The 24,088-nt window shown below is 38.5% G+C and overlaps 1 protein-coding gene across 1 annotated transcript in view; it reads left to right on the forward strand.

The window, feature by feature from the left end:
* The window catches only part of si:dkey-112m2.1 (transmembrane protein 132C), a 140,218-nt gene extending 116,602 nt beyond the window's left edge, over positions 1-23,616 (forward strand). Inside the window, exons 6-10 of the mRNA XM_040156506.1 lie at positions 2,050-2,193; positions 9,429-9,637; positions 13,405-13,714; positions 21,616-21,807; positions 22,371-23,616. Of these exons, the coding sequence (XP_040012440.1) occupies positions 2,050-2,193; positions 9,429-9,637; positions 13,405-13,714; positions 21,616-21,807; positions 22,371-23,453 (1,938 nt within the window). The 3' untranslated portion in view covers positions 23,454-23,616. The remainder of the gene's footprint in view (positions 1-2,049; positions 2,194-9,428; positions 9,638-13,404; positions 13,715-21,615; positions 21,808-22,370) is intronic.
* The last annotated feature ends 472 nt before the right edge of the window (positions 23,617-24,088 follow it).

Below are 24,088 nucleotides of genomic sequence, written 5' to 3' on the forward strand. Positions count from 1 at the left end.
TGTCAGAGCATGACTTGGGTTTGTCTGATTCTTCTCTGAGATTCCGCTTTGAGTAAGAAAGGTCAGAGTCTTATTCCATTTCACTCTAATCTTTTCATGATTTAAAAAGGTGGTGGTTAAATAGGTTTGGTATGTTTAATAAGTAACTGACAGCTCATGGCCCACCTGCCCATATTTTTGGTCTTCCTTTCACATCATGGGCAGAGACAAGAGGACCTAGACATTTTTGCTTTTATTTTATTGTAACATCAGCCTGTCGTAAAACTGTTTTTTGCATTAATTTGGATTTGGAGTTTTTCTGTCAAAGAAAATGAGACAGCAATGGACTCAGTACCAAAAACTGCCACCTTCAGTAGAAAGGGGTAAAGAAAAAAAAAAACTACTCTCTATTTTGCCATTCGCCAAAATGTATCTAAGTGTAGACTACTGACAATTTGGGTAAAATAACTTCCAAACATAGGTCAGAGAGAGCTATCAGAAAACAGAAAAATATGATGTGCAACAGAGAAAGAAACAAGGCAGAAAAGACCTCTTATTAAAAGGCTTCGAATTCCTTTGTCTGCAGTTGAGCTTTAAATTATATCTTTTTTTTTTTCAAAAGGAGCATGAGGGTGAAGAAACAAAGCAAACAGTGGCTCCAGTTTTGATGAACAAAGAGCTGTCTCGAGACCTGTTTTCCTTTGCCTTTCAAAGGTTTAGGCCTCTTAGTAATGTTTTATTGAAACTAAGCTGTGATGAATAGGATCCACTATTATAGCAAATCCTCTGAACAACCAACACACTGAGAGCTCAAGGATTACCAGACGTTGTCTTAATTGATCTCATTATCATCTTCCTGCTCCTCTTTAAAGCATTCCACTCTCAAATTAATCTTGTGATATCACTTGAACGCCTGCAATTTGACATAAAGTATTATTGTCAAAGTTTTTTTTCTTCACTTCAAATGAGCTCTGGGAAATCCTGCTTCAATATAAACATTTAATTTGAGGGGAACTCCACAGCACAACAAAGTCTGTTTACAGGTCTTTGGGGGCACCACCACATATGTGAAAAGGTTTTATAAAGTCTTTTGTACGTCCAGAGAGTTGCACAAAATCTGATAAACTGCCTCAAGTGATTTCACTGGCTTCAGGCCACATTAGCTACTACTAGCATAACACACCTGAGTTCCCGACCGAATCGTGGGAGGTGGAGTTGCATTGTGGGTAGGGTTTGAACCAGGTTTTGACCTAGAATAAGATCACGTGGAATAAAAAAAAGAATTAAAAAAAAAAAACACATTGGGCCTCATATTCCTACTTGTTTTGTGAGGTTTGTTCGTACAAAGGTTCCAAGTCAGATACACCAAACTCTCTTAAATGCTCCTTTCAGACTGATCAGTACCACCTGTTCAAGAGGAGGTGCGAGTTTCTTTAGATTTGATCATCAGCATCATCATCAACCCTATACCTATATTGATATCAATGTCCTCATCTTAGTCCTAGCAAGACAGCAAACAAGCATCTTTCCTATGTTGTTGGAGCATTGCTTTAACTGTTTATGTCAAAAAATGCTCCTGTCAGTTGGTTCTGAGTAGAAGTAGACTGAATCGGCTGGGTCGTTATTAGCTTACTGCCCATATATCGGTATTGGCAAATAAAGGATGTCTGCCAATAAGTAAACTGCGATGCAGAAATGTCAAAAGATATGTTTAAGGTTATTTGGAGACAGTCTTCATAACATGAAAAAAATCACATAACAATCACTTGTTAAGTGATTTTTTCAAATGTAAAATGTCCCATATGGTACTTGGTCAAAATCTTTGAATGACCAAATTTAAGGGTTCCTTAACAGAATTGATTGTGTAAGTGTTTAAGTTTAAAAAAAAAAAAAAAAAAAAAGAACAACAGAATATTAGCTGAAATATAATTTAATTTATGTAAATGTGTACATACTAACATTGATATTGACCTAAAAAATTTACAATCAGTAACACTCTAGTAGTTAGTCCCAACTGTCACTTTGCTGTTACAGTAGTACTGATTTGTGTTTTTCTGTTTCCCCTTGCAGGACACTGAGATCCTGAACACGGCTGTCCTCACTGGGCGTACGGTCGCCATGCCAGTAAAGGTAGTCACCGTAGGAACAGATGGAGCGGTCTCCGATGTGACAGAGTCAGTGAAGTGCAAGTCAACAGATGAACAGGTTATCAAGGTTAGTGTGTCATGTGTTTTTAGCGGCTTCTTTTGTTTTACCTTTTCCAATTTGTCTTTGCTGCCTTCTGCTTCACGGTTAGCTTTGTAGTGGTATGTGGGCGGGTGAGCAGAATGAACAAAGGGTAGTTGTGGTGTAGAAGTGTTTTTTTGCATATTAGGCTAGGAAGCTGTTCCTAAATTTCCTCCAGAAAAATTGGCTTTTTTTCCTGTTAAATGGTATGCCAGGAATTGAAAGTTTTTCCTCAGGTCATGGATCGATACCTCAGTAACTTTATTTAAAAAAAAGAAAAAACATAAAAAGAAAACGCAACAATTAGCTGCCATCTGGGGAAATACTATCTTCACTGAACATACTGCTGGATGAGAACATTTTTCCCTGCGTTTGTGCTTAAAGCTGGCCAGCAGGCCCCTCTATGTACTTTATGTCGGACACATGAAGACACAATCATAGAAACAGCATTTTTGTTACATTGACTAAAAGTCATGATTTTCATTGACTAGGTGCATGTTTCTATAAAGAAACCAAGTGCATAAGAGAAAATGTATTGATACAGAAAAAGCCAGGATACTGTAAATAACAGTTAAGCTGATTTGGCAAACCAGTTGGGCAGTGAATGCCTGTTCTGTAAGAAAAAAAAAAAGAAAGCAAAATCTGTGTCTCAGAGGCAATTGTACAGGTGAAGCTCTAAATCAGTTTATCTATTGATTATATTTTCAACTAGTCAGTTAATCTAAGGATTATTTTTTCAATTAATCAATTATTTTCTGATTCATTAATTAATCCTTTGGTTAATTTACCAATAAATAATAACCATTAATCATCTTTCATCCTTTCCATATTCAAGCATTTTCTAATAAAAATACTTATTTTACAAAAAAATTTCCCAAAATATAAAAATAAAGTCCCAAGAATTAAAAGGTATCCCTCAGTAATACAAGCCCCTTGATGTTTTCTTTTGAGATGCTCACCCGTAGCAGTTGTGTTGCTGTGTGAAGAGCACCATTTTATTAGGTCTCTGTTCAAAGAATTCCCATACTTTTGATGATCGGTTTCGGGCTTTAGGGGATGAAGTCTCATTTCCAGCATGCCCGTGAGCAGGAGCCGCCATAATTGGGGATGAACGTAAACGGTGCAATGCGTCGACGCATGCAAATTACGTAATCAACATAATCTACTATGTTGATGCATAATTCTAGCCCTAGTTTTAATGTACAGAATGAATGCCTAAAAATATGAGCTGTGTTTCCAGAGAGAGGGAGCAGAATATTTAAAAAAAAATTGTAAAACAATAACTGTAAAAGAATTGAGAAAAGTCAGAAAAAATAAACTCTACTAGTCTGTGCTTTTTTCCCCCATCATCTTATAACATCTGTGCTTCCTCATCTGATATGAGGAGCCAAAATTCAGAGACAGCAGCTCAGATTCCTTTTAGACAAAAGTTGCTGTTCATTTGTATTGCTTGAAGGGTGTAGATTGCTTAAATAACGGCATAGCACTGCATATACTGCATAGTATGCTGTGAAAAACATAGTATGAATTTGGTAATTTCTTCAATTAAAGAGGTGGTTGTTTGAAAGCTGACTATATCCACTGTATGACTTTAACAAGAAGAGTTTTCTCTTCAGCCCCTGTTTGCGACGTCATTGAAACTTGCTTAACCACTAGTATAATCAATTAAGTAAATATGCTATACTGTTTGTAAAGACTGAGTTTTTTCCTGTGGTAGCATTAAATTTAATATCTGCCCTTCAACATGTCCCCATCGTATTAATTGTTAGAGGAAAAGAATAGTGTCGCAAGTGTGCCTGGTTTATACTGAGGAGCTGATTTTGTGTGTTTCTGTGTACCACACATGCATATCAGAGAGAAGAGAAGAGGCAGATCTCTCAAAGGGTTTAATTATCCACTGAAGTAGTACCGTACATTGTGACGCTGACCTCGGTAGCGTACTCCCCTGCCCATGCGTCTGGTTTGGGAACATTAAGCAGTACCCCTCCTCCCTCCACCCTATTCACAAAGGAGACTCAAAAATAAAACACTTTTTGATTGGAAAGCATCTCCATCTTCTCTCACTGTTTCACTCAAACTTTGAGGGTTAACACTTTCCTTTCCATCATGCTGGCCTTAACCTAAAGTTACTCCAACCCCTAATCATGCCAAACCCATCCAAAAACTGGAAGGACAACATTAGTCGTTTTCGTCATTTGACTACTAAAAATTGTAGATGTTGTATGTTACCAACAACCCATTATCACAGCATATCATAAGATTTTATATTGATTGTAGAGCTAAAACAATGGCCTATTAATCATCCAATTAATCCATTTTGATAATGGCTAAATCATTCAAGTCATTTTTAAAAGCAAAATTGTCAATAATTCACTTCCTCCAGCTTCTCAAGTGTTAATATTTGCTGGTTTTCTTAGTCCTCTATGATACTAAAGCAAATATCATTTGGACTGTTGTTCAGACGATACAAACATTTTAAAGACGTGCTTTGTTCCTGTTCCCTACTTTCTGACAGTTTATACACCAAATTGATCTGCCAACAAATCACTGCCGTTTTGGCCAGTTCTCTCTTAAAGCGATAATGTATCTCAGACTTCCTGGTTAAATTAAGGTTAAGTATTTTTAACGCAACGCATTTTAAACGCAAAAACAACAATACTCCCTGCAAATGCGTTACACTCCGTAATATACGTCACAGCCAATTTAACATATTGCCAATTTTGTTGTGGCATGTCCACCGTCTTCTGTTGAAATGCCATCCCCTAGACATGGAGTAGCGTAGTGGTTCAAGGACCTCCACCCACCAGTGTCTTCCTCTAATCCGTGCTGATCCCTTTTGATGCCAGTCACCTACTCTACCTGATATTAGGGTCATAAGGTGTATGGTACCTCAAGAAGTGAGGCCAAGAATTAGTTAACTCAATGGACCCTTGCTGCTTTTGACTGCCTCTCAACTCGTGTCTTTGCTTTATGATGGGCAAAACAAATATTGTTAGAACACTTTCGAATAAAATAAAAAGTGAAAAAGAATGGACAGCAGGGGAAATGTTATTAAATATATCAAATATAAAAAGTACCTTGAAAGCTGGGGAGTACCAGTGTCTTTATTTCTAGAAGGCAGACCGATTTTAATGTAAATTGAGACAAACAGTAATATGAAGCTCAACAAAAAGGAACCAAAACAAGCGTTTTGATCTTCGGTTTTAAAACGAACAGAAGATCAAAACGATGTAAGCCCCCTATGATGTATCCAATAAACATCTGAGTCATTCTTTATAGTTTAGAATGGCAGAAATTCACATATGCTGCTGAAAGTGTGAAAATATTTTGCATAAGACTACGAAAACATCCTTACACAACATCCTTATATCTTGACATAGTTGTTCTTTACATGTGACATATGAAAATGACATAGCAGTATGATATAGGTATGCTATGTGAGTATTATCTAACTTTATGTAATAATGAGTTATAATTTTTTATCCATGCTAGGCATTCATTCTACAGATTATGGAGGAATGTGGTTTTTCTATTATGAGCTTATAACTTTTATAATGACACGTGAGGCCGAGGGCTTCCAGATAATGGCTATAAATCTGTCACGGGTTATTATCAGCTAAACCGATAGTGTGAGGGAATTTTCCTCTTTTACGTCTGTTTTCTTTCATTAAAAGTGCTATTTGTAAGTTTTCTCTGCCGCCAAACATGATTTCTTGCCAGGAACGGGTGGTGGTGGTGGTGTTGATAGTGGTCTCTTTCCAAGGGCTCAACCCATCATTGCATTTACGAGACAAGAGGTTATAATACGCCCTCTGAGCAGAGCTACTTCAGGGCAGACTGGACGCTAAACTGACGAGACAGGCCGGCCATGCCGGGGGTAGCTGGTTAGCATGCTTTTTTAGTAGAGACTTAGTAGAAGAAGAGAAGTGATAGAAATAGAAGCAAAACGAGCGTTAACATTGGCATTGCTTTCCACCGCTGGAGACAGCTCTTGGACGAGTAAAGGAATGAAGACTGATGCTGAACTCGCAATGTTTCTTTTAGACTGGTATGTAAACAGCTGTTAATACTAACTTTGAAAAACTCAAAACTTACAAATGTGTAAATGGTATAAAAAAAAAATTTTTAAAAAGTAAAAAACAAAAAAAAACCGTTTCACTGTTGTTTGGGGGAGTCTCCACTGACACTCTTCTTGTGTAAGTGAACATTCTTGTATATTGTACAATATGAATTTTCAAACTCATCCACTACAGTGTTTTGTGTGTTTATCATTGATAATAGTCATGTAATTTCCACTCCGTAAGCAAGACTGATGTAAGGAAAAAAAAAAAAAAAATCACTTGCTCTGGCTCTCAGCTAACAACTAAAACAAATTATTTTTAAGTAAAATAAAAAGAATATAAATAACCTTTAGAAAATGTCCACAGCAGAAATGTCCCAGTACAATGTGAGTATCAAATGCTACATTCCTCAGGGGCAGGACATTCAATCAGTCTTAGTCAGCTATCATTTCAGTCAAAAACTCCACCATTGGATTCTGTGGTGTCCTTATCTGTGTTGGTGCATGTCAATCTGGATAAATTCTAAGCCTGCATGATTAGCAACACAATGGATTGTTTCCATGGCGAAGTGACATTGATTTGTTTGTGGTTTCATGACAAATTCATGGTGATAACAGAGGCTGCAGAGATCAGTCAAGCGCTAAATTTTTCCACGCAGACCAGAAGATGTCACCTTCCAGAGATCTCAGTTAAATCTTTATGGCTATCATCTCCAATACCTTTCAAAGGGTAAGAAAGGTGGCTCTACAGTGTAGAAACAAAACGGAACAAAACTAGAGATTGAACGGTAGAGATGGTTTGAAATAAATTAAATTCAGCACTGGGGTGAGAGAGAGAGAATGATCACAGCAAAGGGGCAAAAACAGAGGTTAGGCTTAAGAGACTCAATGAGGAGTGTATTGGATTCTTTCAGCTCACTTTCTGGATGACTGCCTTTAGAAACCCTGTGCATTAGTGCATGTCGTGTATGTGTGTGTTCATTTTTCAACATGCACACACCTCACAAAGAGACTCATTTTCACACAGTATGTAATCCATTATCATCAACTCATCACTCCACACACATTAACCGTTTAGCACCAACGTGGGCAGACAACTCTATTTCTTCAAATGAACACTCTCTTTTTTTAAATTAAATTTATACCAATTGACATGTACACCTAGCATAATGCAGTGTAAAATACTAATGATAACTACATGACACACAATTGCAGTGTGCATATACTGTAACTACACTCCTGGGTTACATAAGTGAAGTCACTGTTTGGATTCCCCTAAAGGCACTAAACTCTAGACTTAAAAATAGATCTCACTCCAGTTAGGCTGCTTAACACTTTTGAAAGCTTAATAACTGCAAGGAGATTTTTCTTGTAGAAGCTATTATAAGCACTAAGAGTATTCTAGTACAAGTATTATATTGTTCTCTCCCCTCCAATGCCTGTATTGGTTTTATATGAAGAAAAGTTGCATGTAGGGCTGCAATTGACAATTATTTTCATTTATTTTTCATTCTCATTCATCAATTCAGTCAAATTTTTTTTTACAATTAAGAAATTATTTGCCTACTCTGAAAAGTGTCAGAGAATAAGTAAATGTTCATCAAAATTTCAAAAAGCTCAAAATGGTGTCTCCACATGTCTTGTTTTGTCCGATGCACCATCCAGAAGTCAAAAAAATATTTAATTTACAATGATATAAAACAGAGAAAAGCAGCAAGTCCTCACATTTTAAAACACAGGAAACAGTGCATGACTATTTTTTATTTAGTAAATGACTTAACTGATCAATTGATATCAAAATTGCTCACAATTAATTTTCCGACAGCCAACTAATTGACTAATCAACTGATTTTAACCCTAATCGCATGTAGCACTTTCATATTAGCAGTTTTTAAATCAAGCAAACCTTAACTCGATAATGTTCACAACAAGAAAAAAATTGATAAGTCATCACGACTCGCACCTTCACTCATGACAGTTGATCTAACCAAAGTGAACATTCATTTAAATTATGAAACTGATCATTTGAAAAAAAATCCAGTTAAAGCCTTAGATCTTCACCGTCTTTAACTGTCAGCCTAAGCATCACCGTCCTTTCTGAAGCGCAGCCTGGTCTCATTACAGGGTGACAGTAACACATAGGAGCTACAGTAACACTAGTCAGCTGAGGGTGAAAGAGTGGGAAGTGGAAACTAAAGGGAGGAGGAGGAGAGAACTGACAGACATCAAGCTGTCAGTTTTGTTTCTTAGAGTGAGGGGCTTGTCTGACATCATTCGAGAGTAAAGCTGCCAAGCTATATGCAAAGAAGTGGAGACAGATGAGTCGTATTCTGACTGGTTTGTTATAAAGACGCAATTGTCAGTGCTGAAGACGTGCTGAAATAATCGCTTGTGCCAGTCAAGCTTATGATGGTATTTGAGACTGAAATGAATTCAAATGTGAGTGATTACAAAACAAAATTCAAGGACAGACTGTTTAATAGATTTGGCCATCATGAGGGGGGGAAAAAAAAGATTGATGAGGAGATTGTGGTGCTTTGAAGATAATGACAGACACTTCTGATGTTCCTGCTATATCATTTCTGTGTGTTGGAGATGCATCTGAGAAACCCCGCTAACTGATGGGAGTTGTACTTTATCCAGCCAATCATAATTCGGTTTGAGCGAGTGTTTTGTTCCCTATTTGGATGAAGCAGGTTTGTGTCTTTTTCTCAGCTCCATCTGTCAAGTTGGACAAGATGTCATTACTTTCACAGATTATTATCCTGCATGCACTTGCATTAAAGATGCATCTGCATAAACACACACAGAAAGAAACTGCACAGACTTGAGGGTTCATTGAAGCAATGCCAATTCTTGCCAATTCTTTCCACCCTCCAGCATCTCAGAAGAGGCTGCTGACTGAAATACTTCAGCTGGACAAAAAAAAAAAAAAAAAAAAAACGGACGATAATCTTCCCCACAGCAGTTAAAATGACAAAAGTTGACTTCTACAGCCATGATACATTTTAAAAGCATTACATTTATAGGACATCCTCTATAGGATTTGAATACTTTATCATCTTTTGTCCAAGTATTCAGTTTGAAATTGATACTGTTTCTTCTTTCTTCGTATCTGTCTCTCACCCTTTCACATCTCTTATTTTTCCCCTTTTTTCTTCAGGTGTCAGAGCGATGTGACTATGTGTATGTCAATGGAAAGGAGACAAGAGGAAAGACTAGGGTAGTGCTCAACTTTACCTACAGTTTCCTGAGTGCTCAGCTGGAGATGAGCGTATGGATGCCCCGCCTGCCCTTGTTCATCGATGTGGCCGACCCTGAGCTCAGCCAGATTAAGGGCTGGAGGGTCCCTGTTAGTACAGGGAACAGGAGGTAAGACCTGATTGTCAATTGCGTCTTTACTGTATAATGTAAAAGGGAGTTTTTCCTTGCAGCTGTTGCCTAGTGCTTCATGGGGGAATTTTTGGTCTCTGTAAATATAACTATAAAGAGTACGGTCTAGACCTGCGCTATTTGAAAAGTGCCCTGAGATAACCTCTATTATGATTTTGCACTAGTTAAATAAATTGAATTGAATTGAATTGATTTCTTAAATTGATACCTACTTTACTACAGTACTACATCAGCTGTTTTGCGCAGCTGTAGAGTATTTCCAACACAACAAACTTGACCCTTGCTTCTTAAACCAGTGCCAAACTCCTGAACATGCCAAACCATTGGTCCAGAAGCAAAATAAATTTTGGGCCTTTATCCAGTGTGTACCCATACATCACACCACAGGTGTGCGATTTAGAACAGTCCCAGGACCAAATATCTTTATTTAGGTAATTAACCTGAGAAGTTTTTAATAATCCCTCCATGACAATCTAAATCCCATTCTTCACTTGGTAAAATAAATGGAGGCAACACTAATTTGGCTAATTACAACAGAAACAACCATATTCCAATTAAAATACATGATCAGTGAGACACGCTTATTAATTTACATTTAATAATAGCTATTACGGGTATCACTTCCAGTGATCATAGAGATAGTAAGTACGGTGAAGACATGAAGCACTGAAGCACGTGTGTGTTTGTGCTGTAAAAATGAATTAAATTGTTAATTGTACCCCAGGGTTTACCCACTTCATCAAAGCCAGGATATCACATTCACGCACAATTTCTGCTGTTGAATAAAAAAACACTAATTACATGATGTGGCTGTTAACATATACATTAGTCCTCTTTGTTGTTGGTGACTTATTCAGATGAAGCAGGGAGAGGCTCAATTCACAATCTGAACTCAATATACTGTAAATGGAAAAGTTGCTTGCATTGAAGTTTACAATTGTGCGCTGTGAAATTGTATTTTTAGGTTATTTTAAGCTGATATCGATATTGATATTTGGGAGTTTAGTTGACGATGTATTGGCCAATTGTCATCTTTGAACATAAGTACATAACATAAAAAATCCTGATATGGATCCTTCAGATTTTTTTTTCTTTTTATTGTGACAAGATAAATATTAAATAGGATATTTTACTGTTAAAAAATAAATCTGTCATTGCTCTATGTTGGGCAAACTATGTTATGGTGACACTCTTTCTAAATTACCTCAAACCAAGTTTTGCATTCCCATACTGTGGCCTCTTATTACTTATCAGCCAACATGTAGAAAAATACTGATATATCTGCTATAAGCTAACATCGGCCAATGTATCAGCCTGGTTGATTTATCAGTTTAGCTCCAATACTGGTGATTCAGGTTCAGTAGTGTTTTCTCTTCTTGTTGTGAATGTGCACAATCAGAATTTTAGTATGCTAAACCCAAATTAGGACTATCAGCAGATGTTTTAAATACAACCCAAATAACCTGCTTTTGAACATCTGTATACGAAATATTATGGTAACACTTAACTTACCCACCTCTATTTAGCATTCCTAAGCAGTATAGAAACTATTAAATATTTTGTATTATTACAATCATTTTATTTTATTGTCTTCCTTTAAAGCCAGCATCTTCTTATTGTTGCCCACACGAGGACTTAAAGTTTTTGACAAATAAATTAACAAACACTTACAGTATATCTGTTCTTTCGACTACATTATAGTGTGTTCTAAACCATTTATTAAGTGTATACTGTTTATAAATGCTAAATAAGGGGACTTAAAGTAAAGTGTTGCCCGTGTTGCTAGTTTTGTCAAACTACAGTCCTGCCACAAAGTCACTGCAGTGTTCTTTCCCACTGGTCTACAACCCACAGGGTGGCACTCTGACACCAATACCCCCTGCTATCCATGCCTGATCACATCAGTCATGTCTGTCAAGTGCATCACTGCATCAAGAATGCATGATATGTGAAGTTATATTCACATCTGTAGGCAAACAAAAAAAACAAAGAGAGAAACCTAAGTAGAAAATGTTTTCATACACATAAGCACATAAGGCACATAAGCCACCTCATTACACCCCGACACCTTGGCTGTCCCGTCACTCAGTGCTACAAACATGACCTGGCCTCATATTTCTGTTGCCAGCCACAAATGTCACCTTGGTTTAGATTGCCGTCCCTTCGCTGATGGGGGATAAGGGAAGGGGAGGGGACGGTGAAGGGAGTTTAGGAACTAAGCCAAGCCATTGGGCCACAGCATGTTAACCTGTCAGCCCGTTTTTCTGCCTGACCGGCCATGCCTCATTACACCTAATGGAAACTGTCACTGTCACTCCCCCCAGCCACTGACTGGTAGAGAGAGAGATGCAGGCAGCACTCAAAAAAAGAGAATAAAAAGGTGTGACAGAGAGAAAAGCAGAATGAGAGAGTTTGAAAAATAGATTAGAGGAAAGTCATGCTGGAAATTGATGCAAGAAATATAGAGTGAGAGCCTGAGCTGGAGTGTGAGACAGAGTGATGACAATGACAATGCAGAGGAGAGCAAAATAAACCTATCCAGTGATGATGAGTGATGGATGATGAAGAGTGGATGGATATGAGTGATATACATGCCTAACAGCCATAGCCATATTTCTCTTCATCGTCAACATCATCAAGTCTTAGGAGCAGATCTATATCCCAATGCTGCATTTTACCAATCATTGCAGCTCCCACAGTTCAGCCTCGAGACCCAAAAATACAATATGTTGTTTTTGTAATATGATTTATTATAGTAGCCAAGGGCCTAGTTTGTGTCTACAAGCATTTTTTATGTATTTTTGAAAAAGAATTGGATCCTACAACTTTTCGGGGATGCAGTAAATTCCAGTTAATCATGAAGTAGACAAACTACTTAGAAAACACAATACAGGAGAACAGAGTAGAATCCAAAGACTTAAAATATCATAAGTTCTAATTTTGTGTTTCAGAAATTCATTAACTTGTTATAAAGTACAGTAACATTTGTATCAAACATCTGGATGCCATAATAATTCTGCACTGTATATTGCTGTTTGGGTGACTTGTCATATACTATTAGCCCTCTTCTGTAATTCTTTGCAGGATTTCTCCAAGTTTTTAAATAAAGAGTTGTTTTCCCCTTCCTTCCTTTCCTGCCTTCTCCAATCTAATGTGGGTCCGTTAATGTGATAGAGGGCTATATAAACTGCACTTACATAGGAGGAAAGGAATATGGCAAATCTGTCACAAAATTACACTGCTGGGTTTGCAACATTCATTTGCTACAAAATGTGTCCTGTGAGATGGCAATATCTGAAAAGTGTTTGCCGTGGGCCAAATAAGTGGTAGGCATACAGCAAAGTATCCGCTGCCCTTTTAAATAAAATGGGAAAGCAAGCAAGGCAGCACTTTGTCTCTGCAAGCTTTTTTGATGGATTTTTGAAAACACTGGGAGCCTATGAAGGGGAGGTCCGGCAAACAGACAATAGAGACTTTGAATGCAGTAAATATATCAGAGGGTTTAGATTTTGTGGACATTAATGGTGATAAGAAAAAATTAATTACATTGAACTGCGATAGGAAAAAAGTAGAATTATACTGGTGTTAACCTTCAAAGTATTTTTACTCCTGAGCACTTCTCTAAAAACAAAGGGGTTGCAGTACTTTTCACCTTAGAAACAAACTGAGGTATACTTATGTTATCTCCTTATTGATAGGTGCTTTATCCCCATTGCTCATCTGCCCCTCTTATCCTGTTCCCTTAGGTATGAGAGGGTCACGGATGACAAGGATCATGATGATCCAGCAGCAGAGAGGACAGAGAATGCTTGTGTGGCCCAATATCAGAGCACCACCCTGCGTGTCCTCACACACTTTGTGGCAGATACCGGAGAAGTCCGAAGAGCCATGGAGGAGGACGGGCTGGGCCAGCAGAACTTCCTCCTGGGTAGTGACTGGCAGGTGGAAGTCACACAACTGGTCAAGGATACTCTGAGGGTCGAGGACCCGAAGGTTGCCCAACTGCTGGAGGGCCAAGTGCTAATAGGACTGACCGCTGGAACCACCAAACTACAGGTTGTATGTGTGTGTGTTTCGGTAACTTTATAATGACACTGCATTGCTATTTAATTTCACCAATCAGTGTCAACATAATTTTAGCTGACACAGAAGCTGCAGTAGCTATTGTTAGGAGCCAGTAACTGAACGTTTGACCTGTCAATCAAAGAAATATGCTGTTAGTTATTACTTCTGTAAGTCAACTGCTGCATCAGTTCCCATCACCAGTTTTCTGACTCAGGAAGAGGACATCCCCATTCTTAATCCTGCCTATAAAGCTCTGATTGGCTTGTTTTTGGCCTCTGAACTCCCTGTTTTGGCTGTAAAGTTCACAAACACCACTCTCATCAGTCCTGTTCCCTGTAGTAACAAGCATCTGAATACAGCGAAAATGCTCTGATAAACCCCAATGTACACTACCTCACCAGCACTGAACAGCAGACAGACAAAGATAATGAATAGCCGGTGAAAATAAATAACCTAAATATTTTTCATAGGGTTTGGTAGAGACAGATACATGTATAAAAAAGTGAATATTGGACTCGCATGTAGCAAGAGATATAACTAAATGAATGCTAATGTTGCTCCGTGTCTGCTGGATTCATAACATAGGCTATTCCCTGCAAACATAGAAGCCATAACAACTTGTTAGAGCTTGTGGTTTTTTGGGTTGTTGTTGAGTTCTTTTGCTCCCACTTGGCCAGACAAAATAATTAATGAAGCTTAGAGAATTTGCATATTTAGACAGTGAAACTGGAAAAATAGAAAGAAAGAGGTTAGAAGAAAGCTACAAATATAGAAAATGTGGAGTAAGAAGGAACAGGCAGAGGAATGGGAAGGAGTTACAAAAACAACTACATTGATTTGCAGCATGGCACAAACACTTAAGCCTATCATGACCTGACAGAGAAACAGGCCCTCATGGCACGTCCTGTAAAAGCTTGCACCTCTGCGGTCTCCGTTTCTCTCACACACACACACACACACACACACACACACACTCTCTCTCTCACACACACACACACACACTCTCTCTCTCTCTCACACACACACACACACACTCTCTCTCTCTCACACACACACACACACACACACACACACTCTCTCTCTCTCTCTCTCACACACACACACACACACACACACACACACTCTCTCTCTCTCTCTCTCACACACACACACACACACACACACACACTCTCTCTCTCTCACACACACACACACAATTGTATTTATCTAATACAAGAACCAGGTCCTTGCTCAGGATGGCACGAGTGCCTGCTCACCCTGTAAATCAACATCAATCTGGCATTTACAAGATAGAACAACACAGAACAACACATTGTTGAAGCAGTGGACTGGAATCATAATCTCCCTCTCTTTGTTTATCAGTTGAAGAGCTGTGTGCACTGTGGGAGTGATTATGTGTGTCATATAGTACTGGCTCACTGTTGGTCAGGACATGGTTTAAACGGAAGGAACTGTCACAAAGAGATATAAGAGATTACCTGTCAGGTTTGATATTAATTAAACATTAAAAAAGGGAAAATGAAAATGTGTGCAGCCATTTGTGATCATCTTACTTCAGAGTTATCATGTGGCAGATTTACGTCTGAAGAGTGAAAGCTCTATAGGCCATATTTCAAACTGCAGCTCAAAACAGACAACAGTGAAACACATCAACACTTGCGAAAAAACCTCAAATGCTGTGACTTGACCACCGGTTATGACTCAATCCCTGATTATGACACACTCGCCTCAGGCCAGTTCACTAGTGTACTAAATTTTGAATGATTATACTTGTACAGGGGGTGCGTCAAATTCAAGACCAACTTACAGTGTAATGCAGTGCAAAACAGCAGCCCTGCCAAGAAACATCTTGGCACCTTTTGAATGGCTGTGGTTTTTTGGAGCCTGAGGTCTTTTGGAGAAAGTATCTATCATCCAGTAGTGGTGCCATTTTCCATGGTTGGCTTCAGATTTTGGCCAGGGTCAATAGAGCTGCTTGGTTTGTCATAGAGAATAGTGTTAATGAATGGAATAAATGCATACTTTATATACAGTACATTTGAGTGCGAAATATGCATAAAACCTTTTTATTCCTGCTATTATTATAAAATATATTCCTGCATTTGCTCTCTCCATTACTTCCTTGATTTTAAACAATCAATTGAGTAGACACACGAGTAATGAAAATTGTTTTGAGGAGAATGAGACATTTGTTTGATTCAGATCAATTTTAGGTCCAATTTCAAACACAAGTGTTTTCCAATTCTTGACACTGCTATCCAAGTATAATCATTGCAGTTACCAAGGTAATAAAAATACATGGGATTTTAACCCATGAGAAGTATGGTATAGTATTTCTCCAGGGCAACGAATAATTAATTCCAAATATGCTTCTGGTTCTTATCTACAGTGCAGCTTGATCTAGGTCACACTTAGCAAATTATAATTGCTGTTTCCTATAATAAGTGAGTGTCTCTCACTTGAAATGCAATTACATAACTGAACATAAAGGTTAATTGTACCACTGAATGCGGTCATGATTTGATCGTAAATGTTTCTACTATTTAATCAACAATTTGTAGTCAAAGTGTCAGTTACGTTTTCGAGCATTTGGTATGCTGCTCAGGTAGTCTGTGGAAAGGTTAAGTCATTGTGAATGAAAACATGCTCTTGATTTAGGACAAAGCTTTTGGGCTTAATCCAGAGAAATCATGTAAACACTTAGTGAAATAGACAAACAACTAGGGTTACGCGTTCAAATGGCTTTCCTAATTTTCCTAAAAACAACACAACCCATCTCAATATCACCATTTTCTGAGGCCTTAATTTCCCCTGTATTTAATTCATGGTTGACGTGACAAAAACCTACATTACTCCCTTGATTGGCTCTTTCCAAGCATCTCAGACACACTATTAAAAATACAGAAACATGCACGCAGGTACACACTGGCCTTCCAGCAGCATATGTGCTGGGGATGTTCCAGGATCTGACTATGATAATCAGCAAAGTACAAATGATGTTTAAGAAGAACATGTTTTGTATTTTTTTTCAATATTTGGTCATATAAAATTTTTGCTCTACAGTATCTTTTAATCCAAACACTGAGTAAGAAGAAACAAGTAAAGGACAAATATTGTAACTTATTAATTCTTACAAAATGTATTCATTATTATTTATATTTGAAAGCCGATTAGGGAAGAAAATAACCATGGTTATTTTCAAGCTGGTATTATTATGTTTTAGCCTTACAAATCAGATTTTTTTTTACATTTTACAACTGAGTAGATTATTGAATGTACAGTATATTTCTGTCTCCCTAGCGACCACTAGTCCCAATTCATTTAGGTCTATTCTAGATAATCCACATCTGTGAAATGTCAAGTAAAAAAACCTTAAAAATGGTACAAAGGTCAGTAAACTGTTTAGGTCACCAAAAACTGAAAAATCATGTAAGTGTAATAGAAAACAGGCCTTTTTTCAGGGATTAAGAAATTGGTTAACTTGCACCTTTCCTGAGGCAATGGAAGTAAATGAAGCCTTGACAGTTAACGTAAAAAATTCCTACAGGTGCCCCAACTTTTGTTGATTACTGACAAACCCTCTGTCTGGCCAAAGGCAGTGGGACAAACTGTGTTACTACACTCTCCGATGCATCAATGGGACAATACTGTACTGCGGGAAATAGTACTGTATGTTGCTGTCAGAATGGTGAGAAAGAGGCAAATAATAAAGGAAGAAAGACTGATTTGTCAGGGGTTCATCCTTCAGCAAGATAATGACCAAAAGTGGCCGTACATGACCAGCACTCTCTCAGGACTTAAACCCCATGAATTCTTGTTTGGGATGAACTGGACAGAAATGTAGTGCTGGAAGAGGTACTCAAATCTTTTACTTGAGTAAAAGTACAAAAGTATTAGCATCAGAATATACTTTAAGTATCAGAAGTAAAAGTACTCATTATACAGGGTGGCACATTTCAGAATCATATATATTAATGGATTATAATTATTGATGCACTGATGTGTTCATCACCTGAATGTTGAAGCTGGTAAAGGTGGAGCTGATTATAATTCCTTGGTCGGTGGCTCTTTAAATTTCCCCCCAGGGATCAATAATCAGTTCTTATCTTAAATCAATACATTAGAATTTATTAGTTATATTTTGTGTTCATAATATGAATTTGCAAAATAATTGAACTTTCAAATAAATGTAGTGAAGTAAAAAGTAGAATATTTCCCTTTGAAATGTAGTGGAGTAGAAGTATAAAGCAGCAGAAAATGGAAATACTCAAGTAGAGTACAAGTACCTCAAAATTGAACTTAAGTACAGAATCAATGTACTTAGTTACTTTCCACCACTGCAGAGGGGTGAAAGTAAAGCGCAGCACATTTGTGGGAACTTCTGCAACTGTGTTACGACTAACTTTGTTAACATTGTTTCATCTCCATTGTAGAAAGAATGCCACAAGTGTGATCGGCTGGTGAATGAGTCAAACGTCTTGATAAAATTAAGGATTTAAGATTCCATGATTCCTTTTTAAAAAAAAATCTTTATCATTCATTTATTGTATGAATTAATTTCATTCAGTTTAGACACGTAAATTTCAGTAACAACTGGAAAAATTGAGGTATTCTAAAACTCTTGTTTTTTTGTGTATTGTGTGTTCATGTGCCGGTTGAGAGGCTCCAAAATCTGAGATGAGATTTGGCTGCCGAATAGCACTGCCTACACGAGCTATGCTGTCAGAGAGTCAAACCCAGAAGACACACAATAAGCACATATGGACATTGTGAAAAGGATTATGTGAATTTGGGGGCTTCTTCTTCCCTGACTCTGTCCTTTCTCCTCAATTACCGTCAAACATTCAAGAAAAATAGAGCTAATATATGCCTAAATTTCTCAAGGCTTTAAATACATAATGCATTAGGAATTTTATTAGGATCAAACTGTGAATAATTGCAATTAACGACTTGGATTTGACATTTAAATGGAAGCCAAGGATTCCAAAAGGCCACTGAAGATTCCATAGTGGCCATAGAATTGGTAATTTGATCATTAATATACCGGGCTGCAAGTTCAATGGTGTATCAGGAGAAAGGAATGAATCCTTTTAAGCATCGTCTTTCTGACATGTTATGGATAGACTACTTGCATGCAAAACACATTTTGCTATTAACCTTTGCAAAAGTGTCAGTATGATGAGTCAGAGAGACATGGTCTGGGCAACTCTGGATTTCATGTAATATTGCTGGTTGCACAAGACAAGATCCAGGTGCAAATGGGATTTTGTGGTTTCAGGTAGAGGAAAGCCTTTGGAAATTTGGACAGAAATCATACAAGACAAGACTCTGACAGCTGTGAATAGGAATGGATAAGCCTGGAAGGGGTCTTTAATTGATCTCTGGGGGTGGACCGAAGCAACCTGTAAACTCTGGAACTGGTGTGAGGAAGGGACTTGACATGTCTGGAAGTCGAGTGGGCGAATCTCCCAGCTATGGATGTAGGGCCAAAGGCGGGATCTGCAATTTCTAATGGGGTGGAAGAGAGACACGACATTTCTGAAAATTGGACAAAAGGACTCTGATAAAGGGGAGGAGAAGGGACCTGACTACTTCCACAGAATCACGGGAAGGAGCCTTGACATCTTTGAGATGAGAGCAGGAGGAAGTCTTAACATTTGTTATTTTGTAGTTGGGGTTAGGTTGTGGGGAGTGTTGATCTGAGGAATGCAAAGAATGGTCTGGACATCTCTTGGAGAATTCTGAAAGGGGTTTACAGATTGTGGATCCTGGCATATTTAAAGGTGAAAGATAGTGCTTTTATTTGGTGGTCGGAATGTGGGCAGCCACAGAGACGATGATCCATTACTTCTTACTGAACTGTACATTCGGGTACCCATTACTTGCTTATATTTCAGTAGCTTAAGTTCCTACTTAGCAAAGCATGTAGCATCTTTTGAATTCTCACCTAACAATACTCACTTATAATGATATGAACTGAAACACCGGAGTAAAGCAACTAGGATGATGCTGGTTTTAGAATAATCCCTGGCTGCCTGAAGTGCAGCTGCCAACTTTGAGTTGCAGCTGGACTCTTGCATAATTTAATTTTAACCAGTCAGTGTGTCCATATTTCATTTCATAACAACAAGAAAGTAGCCCATGGAGCATGTCTAATTTTCAGATGAACAACATCTGAAAGCCATCGTTTGTATTGCTTTCCTTTCATCTCTACCAAAAAAAAAAAAAAAAAGAAAAAAAGAAAACACAAAAAAACAAATCAGTATGTAAACTGAAGTATTTGCGTGAAAATCTCAGCTGCACAATCACCACCAGTCTGCCTTTTTAACCTTTGCCCACATGCAGAGATAGGGTTAATCATATTTTCCATTTTTTTGAGACTACATTGATTTTAGCTGTGTTTAACATTCAAGCATATCAGTTTCACTCTGTGGGGACCAAAAGGGAAATGAAAAGAAGTAAACTAAGGGGAGGAAAACAGAGAAAAGGGTCTCTACAAATGAGGCAGTGATCGGGGCTGACAGTTCATTATGGCTGGTAAATGTGGCCGTGTGGGGGTGGCTGGAGGAGAGACTGAAGCCCTAATTGGAGCAGATGGGAAGGATTCTCGTCTCATAACAATATCACAACAATTTACATGATTAAACCTCTGGCAACTCAGGGAGGTGGAGAATGTGTTAGTAGGGTGGAGATTATATGTCTGCATGTGAGTTTAGGAGCATTTTTATTTACTAGTATGCTTGTTTACATAATCAAACTGTTTCTTCATGTGTGCATTTCTTGGCACGTAGTCTCCATTACTAAATATAAGAGTTTAGGATGCAGAAAAAGAAAGAAAGAAGTTTCTTTTTTCCCCATCTACATACATTTTTATTGACCCAGTACCCAGAACAATACAGGGAGATTTGTCCTCCGCAGAAAAATAATCACATCTTCTGGTTCAGCAAATGGCTGAAAATTACATGTTTAACGTTCAAATGTAGCCATATTAATTTATGAGTCTCGGTCAAAGGAAGATGCCAGGTAACAGTATAGTAGAGCCACAAAGTCCACAGAACAGGCCGAGATGGGTGGATGAGTCAACAAACAGTCAGACTTTGCCACAGGAGACCGCTGTAAATTCCCAGTTTCAGTCATCTTGGGTTCCTTTTAACAATGATCAAGATCTTTCCCCAACCGTGTGGTTATTATTGTAACAATGACGACAAAGGTCCCGGTACAACCAGGCTACTAATTGTAACCCGAACTAAGATTTTTTTTAAACCTTAACAAAATACTTAATTTAACCTAAACCATTTACTTCCCCCAAACCTAACCAAACCTAAACCATAGCGTTTTCACATCATAAAACAAATGTATTTTTCCAGTTGTGTAGCGGGGATGTATAGATTTTGGAAGGCGATGACATACGATATAGTTGCAGTAGGGTTTTTTGTATGTGTCGTTCAGAATGGTGGTAGAAAAAAGATGTATTTTGTTATTCAATTTAAAGGACTTGTTGAGTATAGATATAGGCTGATATTTGACAGTGTAGCCTGAGAATATGTATTTTTGTGTTGTCTGTATGACTTAGTTTTATAATATTGAGCTATAGGGTTACATCCCATTAAAGCTGTAGGTGAATGAGTGTCTCAATATTTGTTTTGATGCAAGTTTGTTTTTGTTTTGCGTACCACTGGAACCCAGTGAGTATGACCACATTCAGAGAAAGAAATACAAAAGCATTTCTTGACAGACGTTAAAATATAGACTTTTTTCATCTACAGTGACATCACTGTCAACAACAATGGCCGCTAGCAAATTGGCTCTTCCTCGTAATTTGCAGTAACAGTAGCATCTTGGACAGCCCTCAACAGAATACCATGAGTAGCAAGTGTTTGCGTGTATTGCAGGTGCTGTCCCCTCTGACGTCATCGGTCCTGGCTGAGAGGAGCATCAGGGTGCTGGATGATAAAGTGAGTGTGACAGAACTTGGGGTGCAGTTGGTATCTGGACTCTCACTGTCCCTGCAGCTCAGCCCAGGGAGTAACAGAGCCATCGTCGCTACTGCAACCACACAGGAAGTCAGTGAAACGCTCAAACAGGTATGAGTCCAATAAATCCAAATATCTTGCAGCACTTGACATTGTTAATCATTCTTTAACCTGGAATGAGAGGAGAGAAAGTCTAACCTTTACTGTGCTGGCACAGTACCATGCATTGTATTTAGATTACAAGTTTAGGGTTGGATCAGGTTTATTATGGAGTTTGATAGTCATTGTAATTTTTCTTTTATAATTAATTAACTCTTGATATAATGAAGCCATTTTTTGATTTGCATATCCAACCACTGAAGAGCTCTGTTATTCCTGTAATTATAATTTCAAATAGAGGAAGGCTACTGTTTCTCCCCTTGGAGAGAAAATAATATTTGGCTTTCAGGAGAATAGTTTCAAATCCACTCTATCCCATTGTTTCAATGAGCATTTCTACGGTAATTAAGGCTCACTTTTACTTCCACCATGTTCCTATGTTTTCAGTCATCTTTATTTATTAATAGGAAATGTGCAGATTGCTGTTGTTGTGGTTATTTTCAGGGTTATTTGCACACTGGGTTACTGCTATTTCACCAATTTTCTGTTTGTCTCTTTTTTTTTTTTTTAAAAAGGAGTCTCTTATCAGTGCTTGGCTCCAATTCAGCGATGGATCCATGACTCCTCTAGACAACTACAACCCTGCCCATTTTATTCTGGCAGCCACCTCTTTGGATGAACAAGTGGTAGCAGTGCAGCGCAATGCAGCATGGAAGTGGCCCGTCATTGTTGCCAAGGGCGAAGGTCAGGGTTTGCTTGTGCGTGTTGAAATGAGTCCGTCAGAAGTGTGCCAGAAGGGCAAGCGACGTACTGTTTTAGCCACTGGAATGGCAAACATACAGGTAAGGTTTGGTCAGCCAGAGGAGCAATACAAACAACCAGGAGATCGGCGAACACGGCCTGATCCTCCTTATTATGGTGGATCTCTCTCTGACATGGAAACTGGGTTAATCAACCGTGGAGCCACTACCATCAGGGGCCATGTTCCAGTGAGGCCTAATGGGGACCATCTATCAGCGGACAGTGGTGCAAGAGTCCCAAGCGAATTCTCTGAATATCCAGACCAGGCTGAGCTGCCTCGGAGCCGCAGCACTGATGAAGACTTGTTGCCGTCTCGCCGAGGCCTGACAGACCTGGAGATTGGTATGTATGCACTGCTGGGAGTCTTCTGCCTTGCCATCCTGGTTTTCCTCATTAACTGCATCTCTTATGCATACAAATACCGTAGCAAGCAGCTTTCACTGGAGGCCCCGGAAGCAATGCCCCACGCCCACGACTGGGTTTGGCTGGGCCAAGAGGAGGGGCTATGTCTGCAGCAACAGCAGCAGGATGAGCTGGGTGGCACCCTAGAGGAAGGTAGTCAACTATTAAATGGATGCATCCAGCGTGGTAACGCTGGTGTGGGAGGCTGTAGCTCGAGTGGGAGGGATCCCAGGAATGAGTCACTTAACTCACCCACCACCAAAAGAAAGAGGGTGAAGTTCACCACCTTTTCCAATGTCAAGTCCAGTAATGGATGTCCTGTGCTCAGCCCATTAGCACTAGTGCAGACCAGTGAGATAAAATGGGTATGTCCGGACATTGAGCTTGGAGACTCAAAGGATCTTAGGAACTACATGGAAAAGCTGAATGAAAATGCAATTAAGAACACTGCATAGGGGGTACTGGGTGTTTTCAATGAACTAAAGAGAAACTCACCTGAATGCCTTCATAATAAGGAGGGAATGAGAGCTAGAAGGAGGAAAGGGACGAAGAGTAGAGAAAGGGATGAAGAAAACAGACTTGGGGTGCTGTTAAACTGTACCTCACCAAAGCAACAGGGTAGTGCATTCAGCCTTTGTTGTTATCATGACAGTACTCAGAAAGGTCAAGAAATGGACTTCTACAAGACATGTTTCACCATGACACCACAGCATAGTTATAAAAAGGGGGAAATGTGAACTTGATAGTTGTTGCTTAACTTAAATGTTTGTTCTTTGTCTTTAATTGAGGTTCAGTTTTCTTTTCTATGCGCCATGTACTTTGTTTTATGTTTTCTTTTTTAAAATCATCATGTTTTAATGTTGTATTTGTTGTATTTTTTGCGCTTTGTTGCTCTTATTTTTAGGAGTTGCTGTATGCCCTGTGCCACCTGTCAGCAGTTATAGATTCTAGGAGAGAAGAGTTAAATGCTATTTTGTATTGTATATAAATGCAGAGTTTGATTTGGAGGTGTTATATGTATAGTAACATTTACGTAAAAGTGCTGTTTGGTTATGTTTTGGTTTTGTTTTTAGTTTTGTTTCTGTTTTTT

This window comes from Xiphias gladius, chromosome 20, assembly GCF_016859285.1.
Source record: "Xiphias gladius isolate SHS-SW01 ecotype Sanya breed wild chromosome 20, ASM1685928v1, whole genome shotgun sequence".
In the NCBI taxonomy this organism is placed as follows: domain Eukaryota; kingdom Metazoa; phylum Chordata; class Actinopteri; order Istiophoriformes; family Xiphiidae; genus Xiphias; species Xiphias gladius.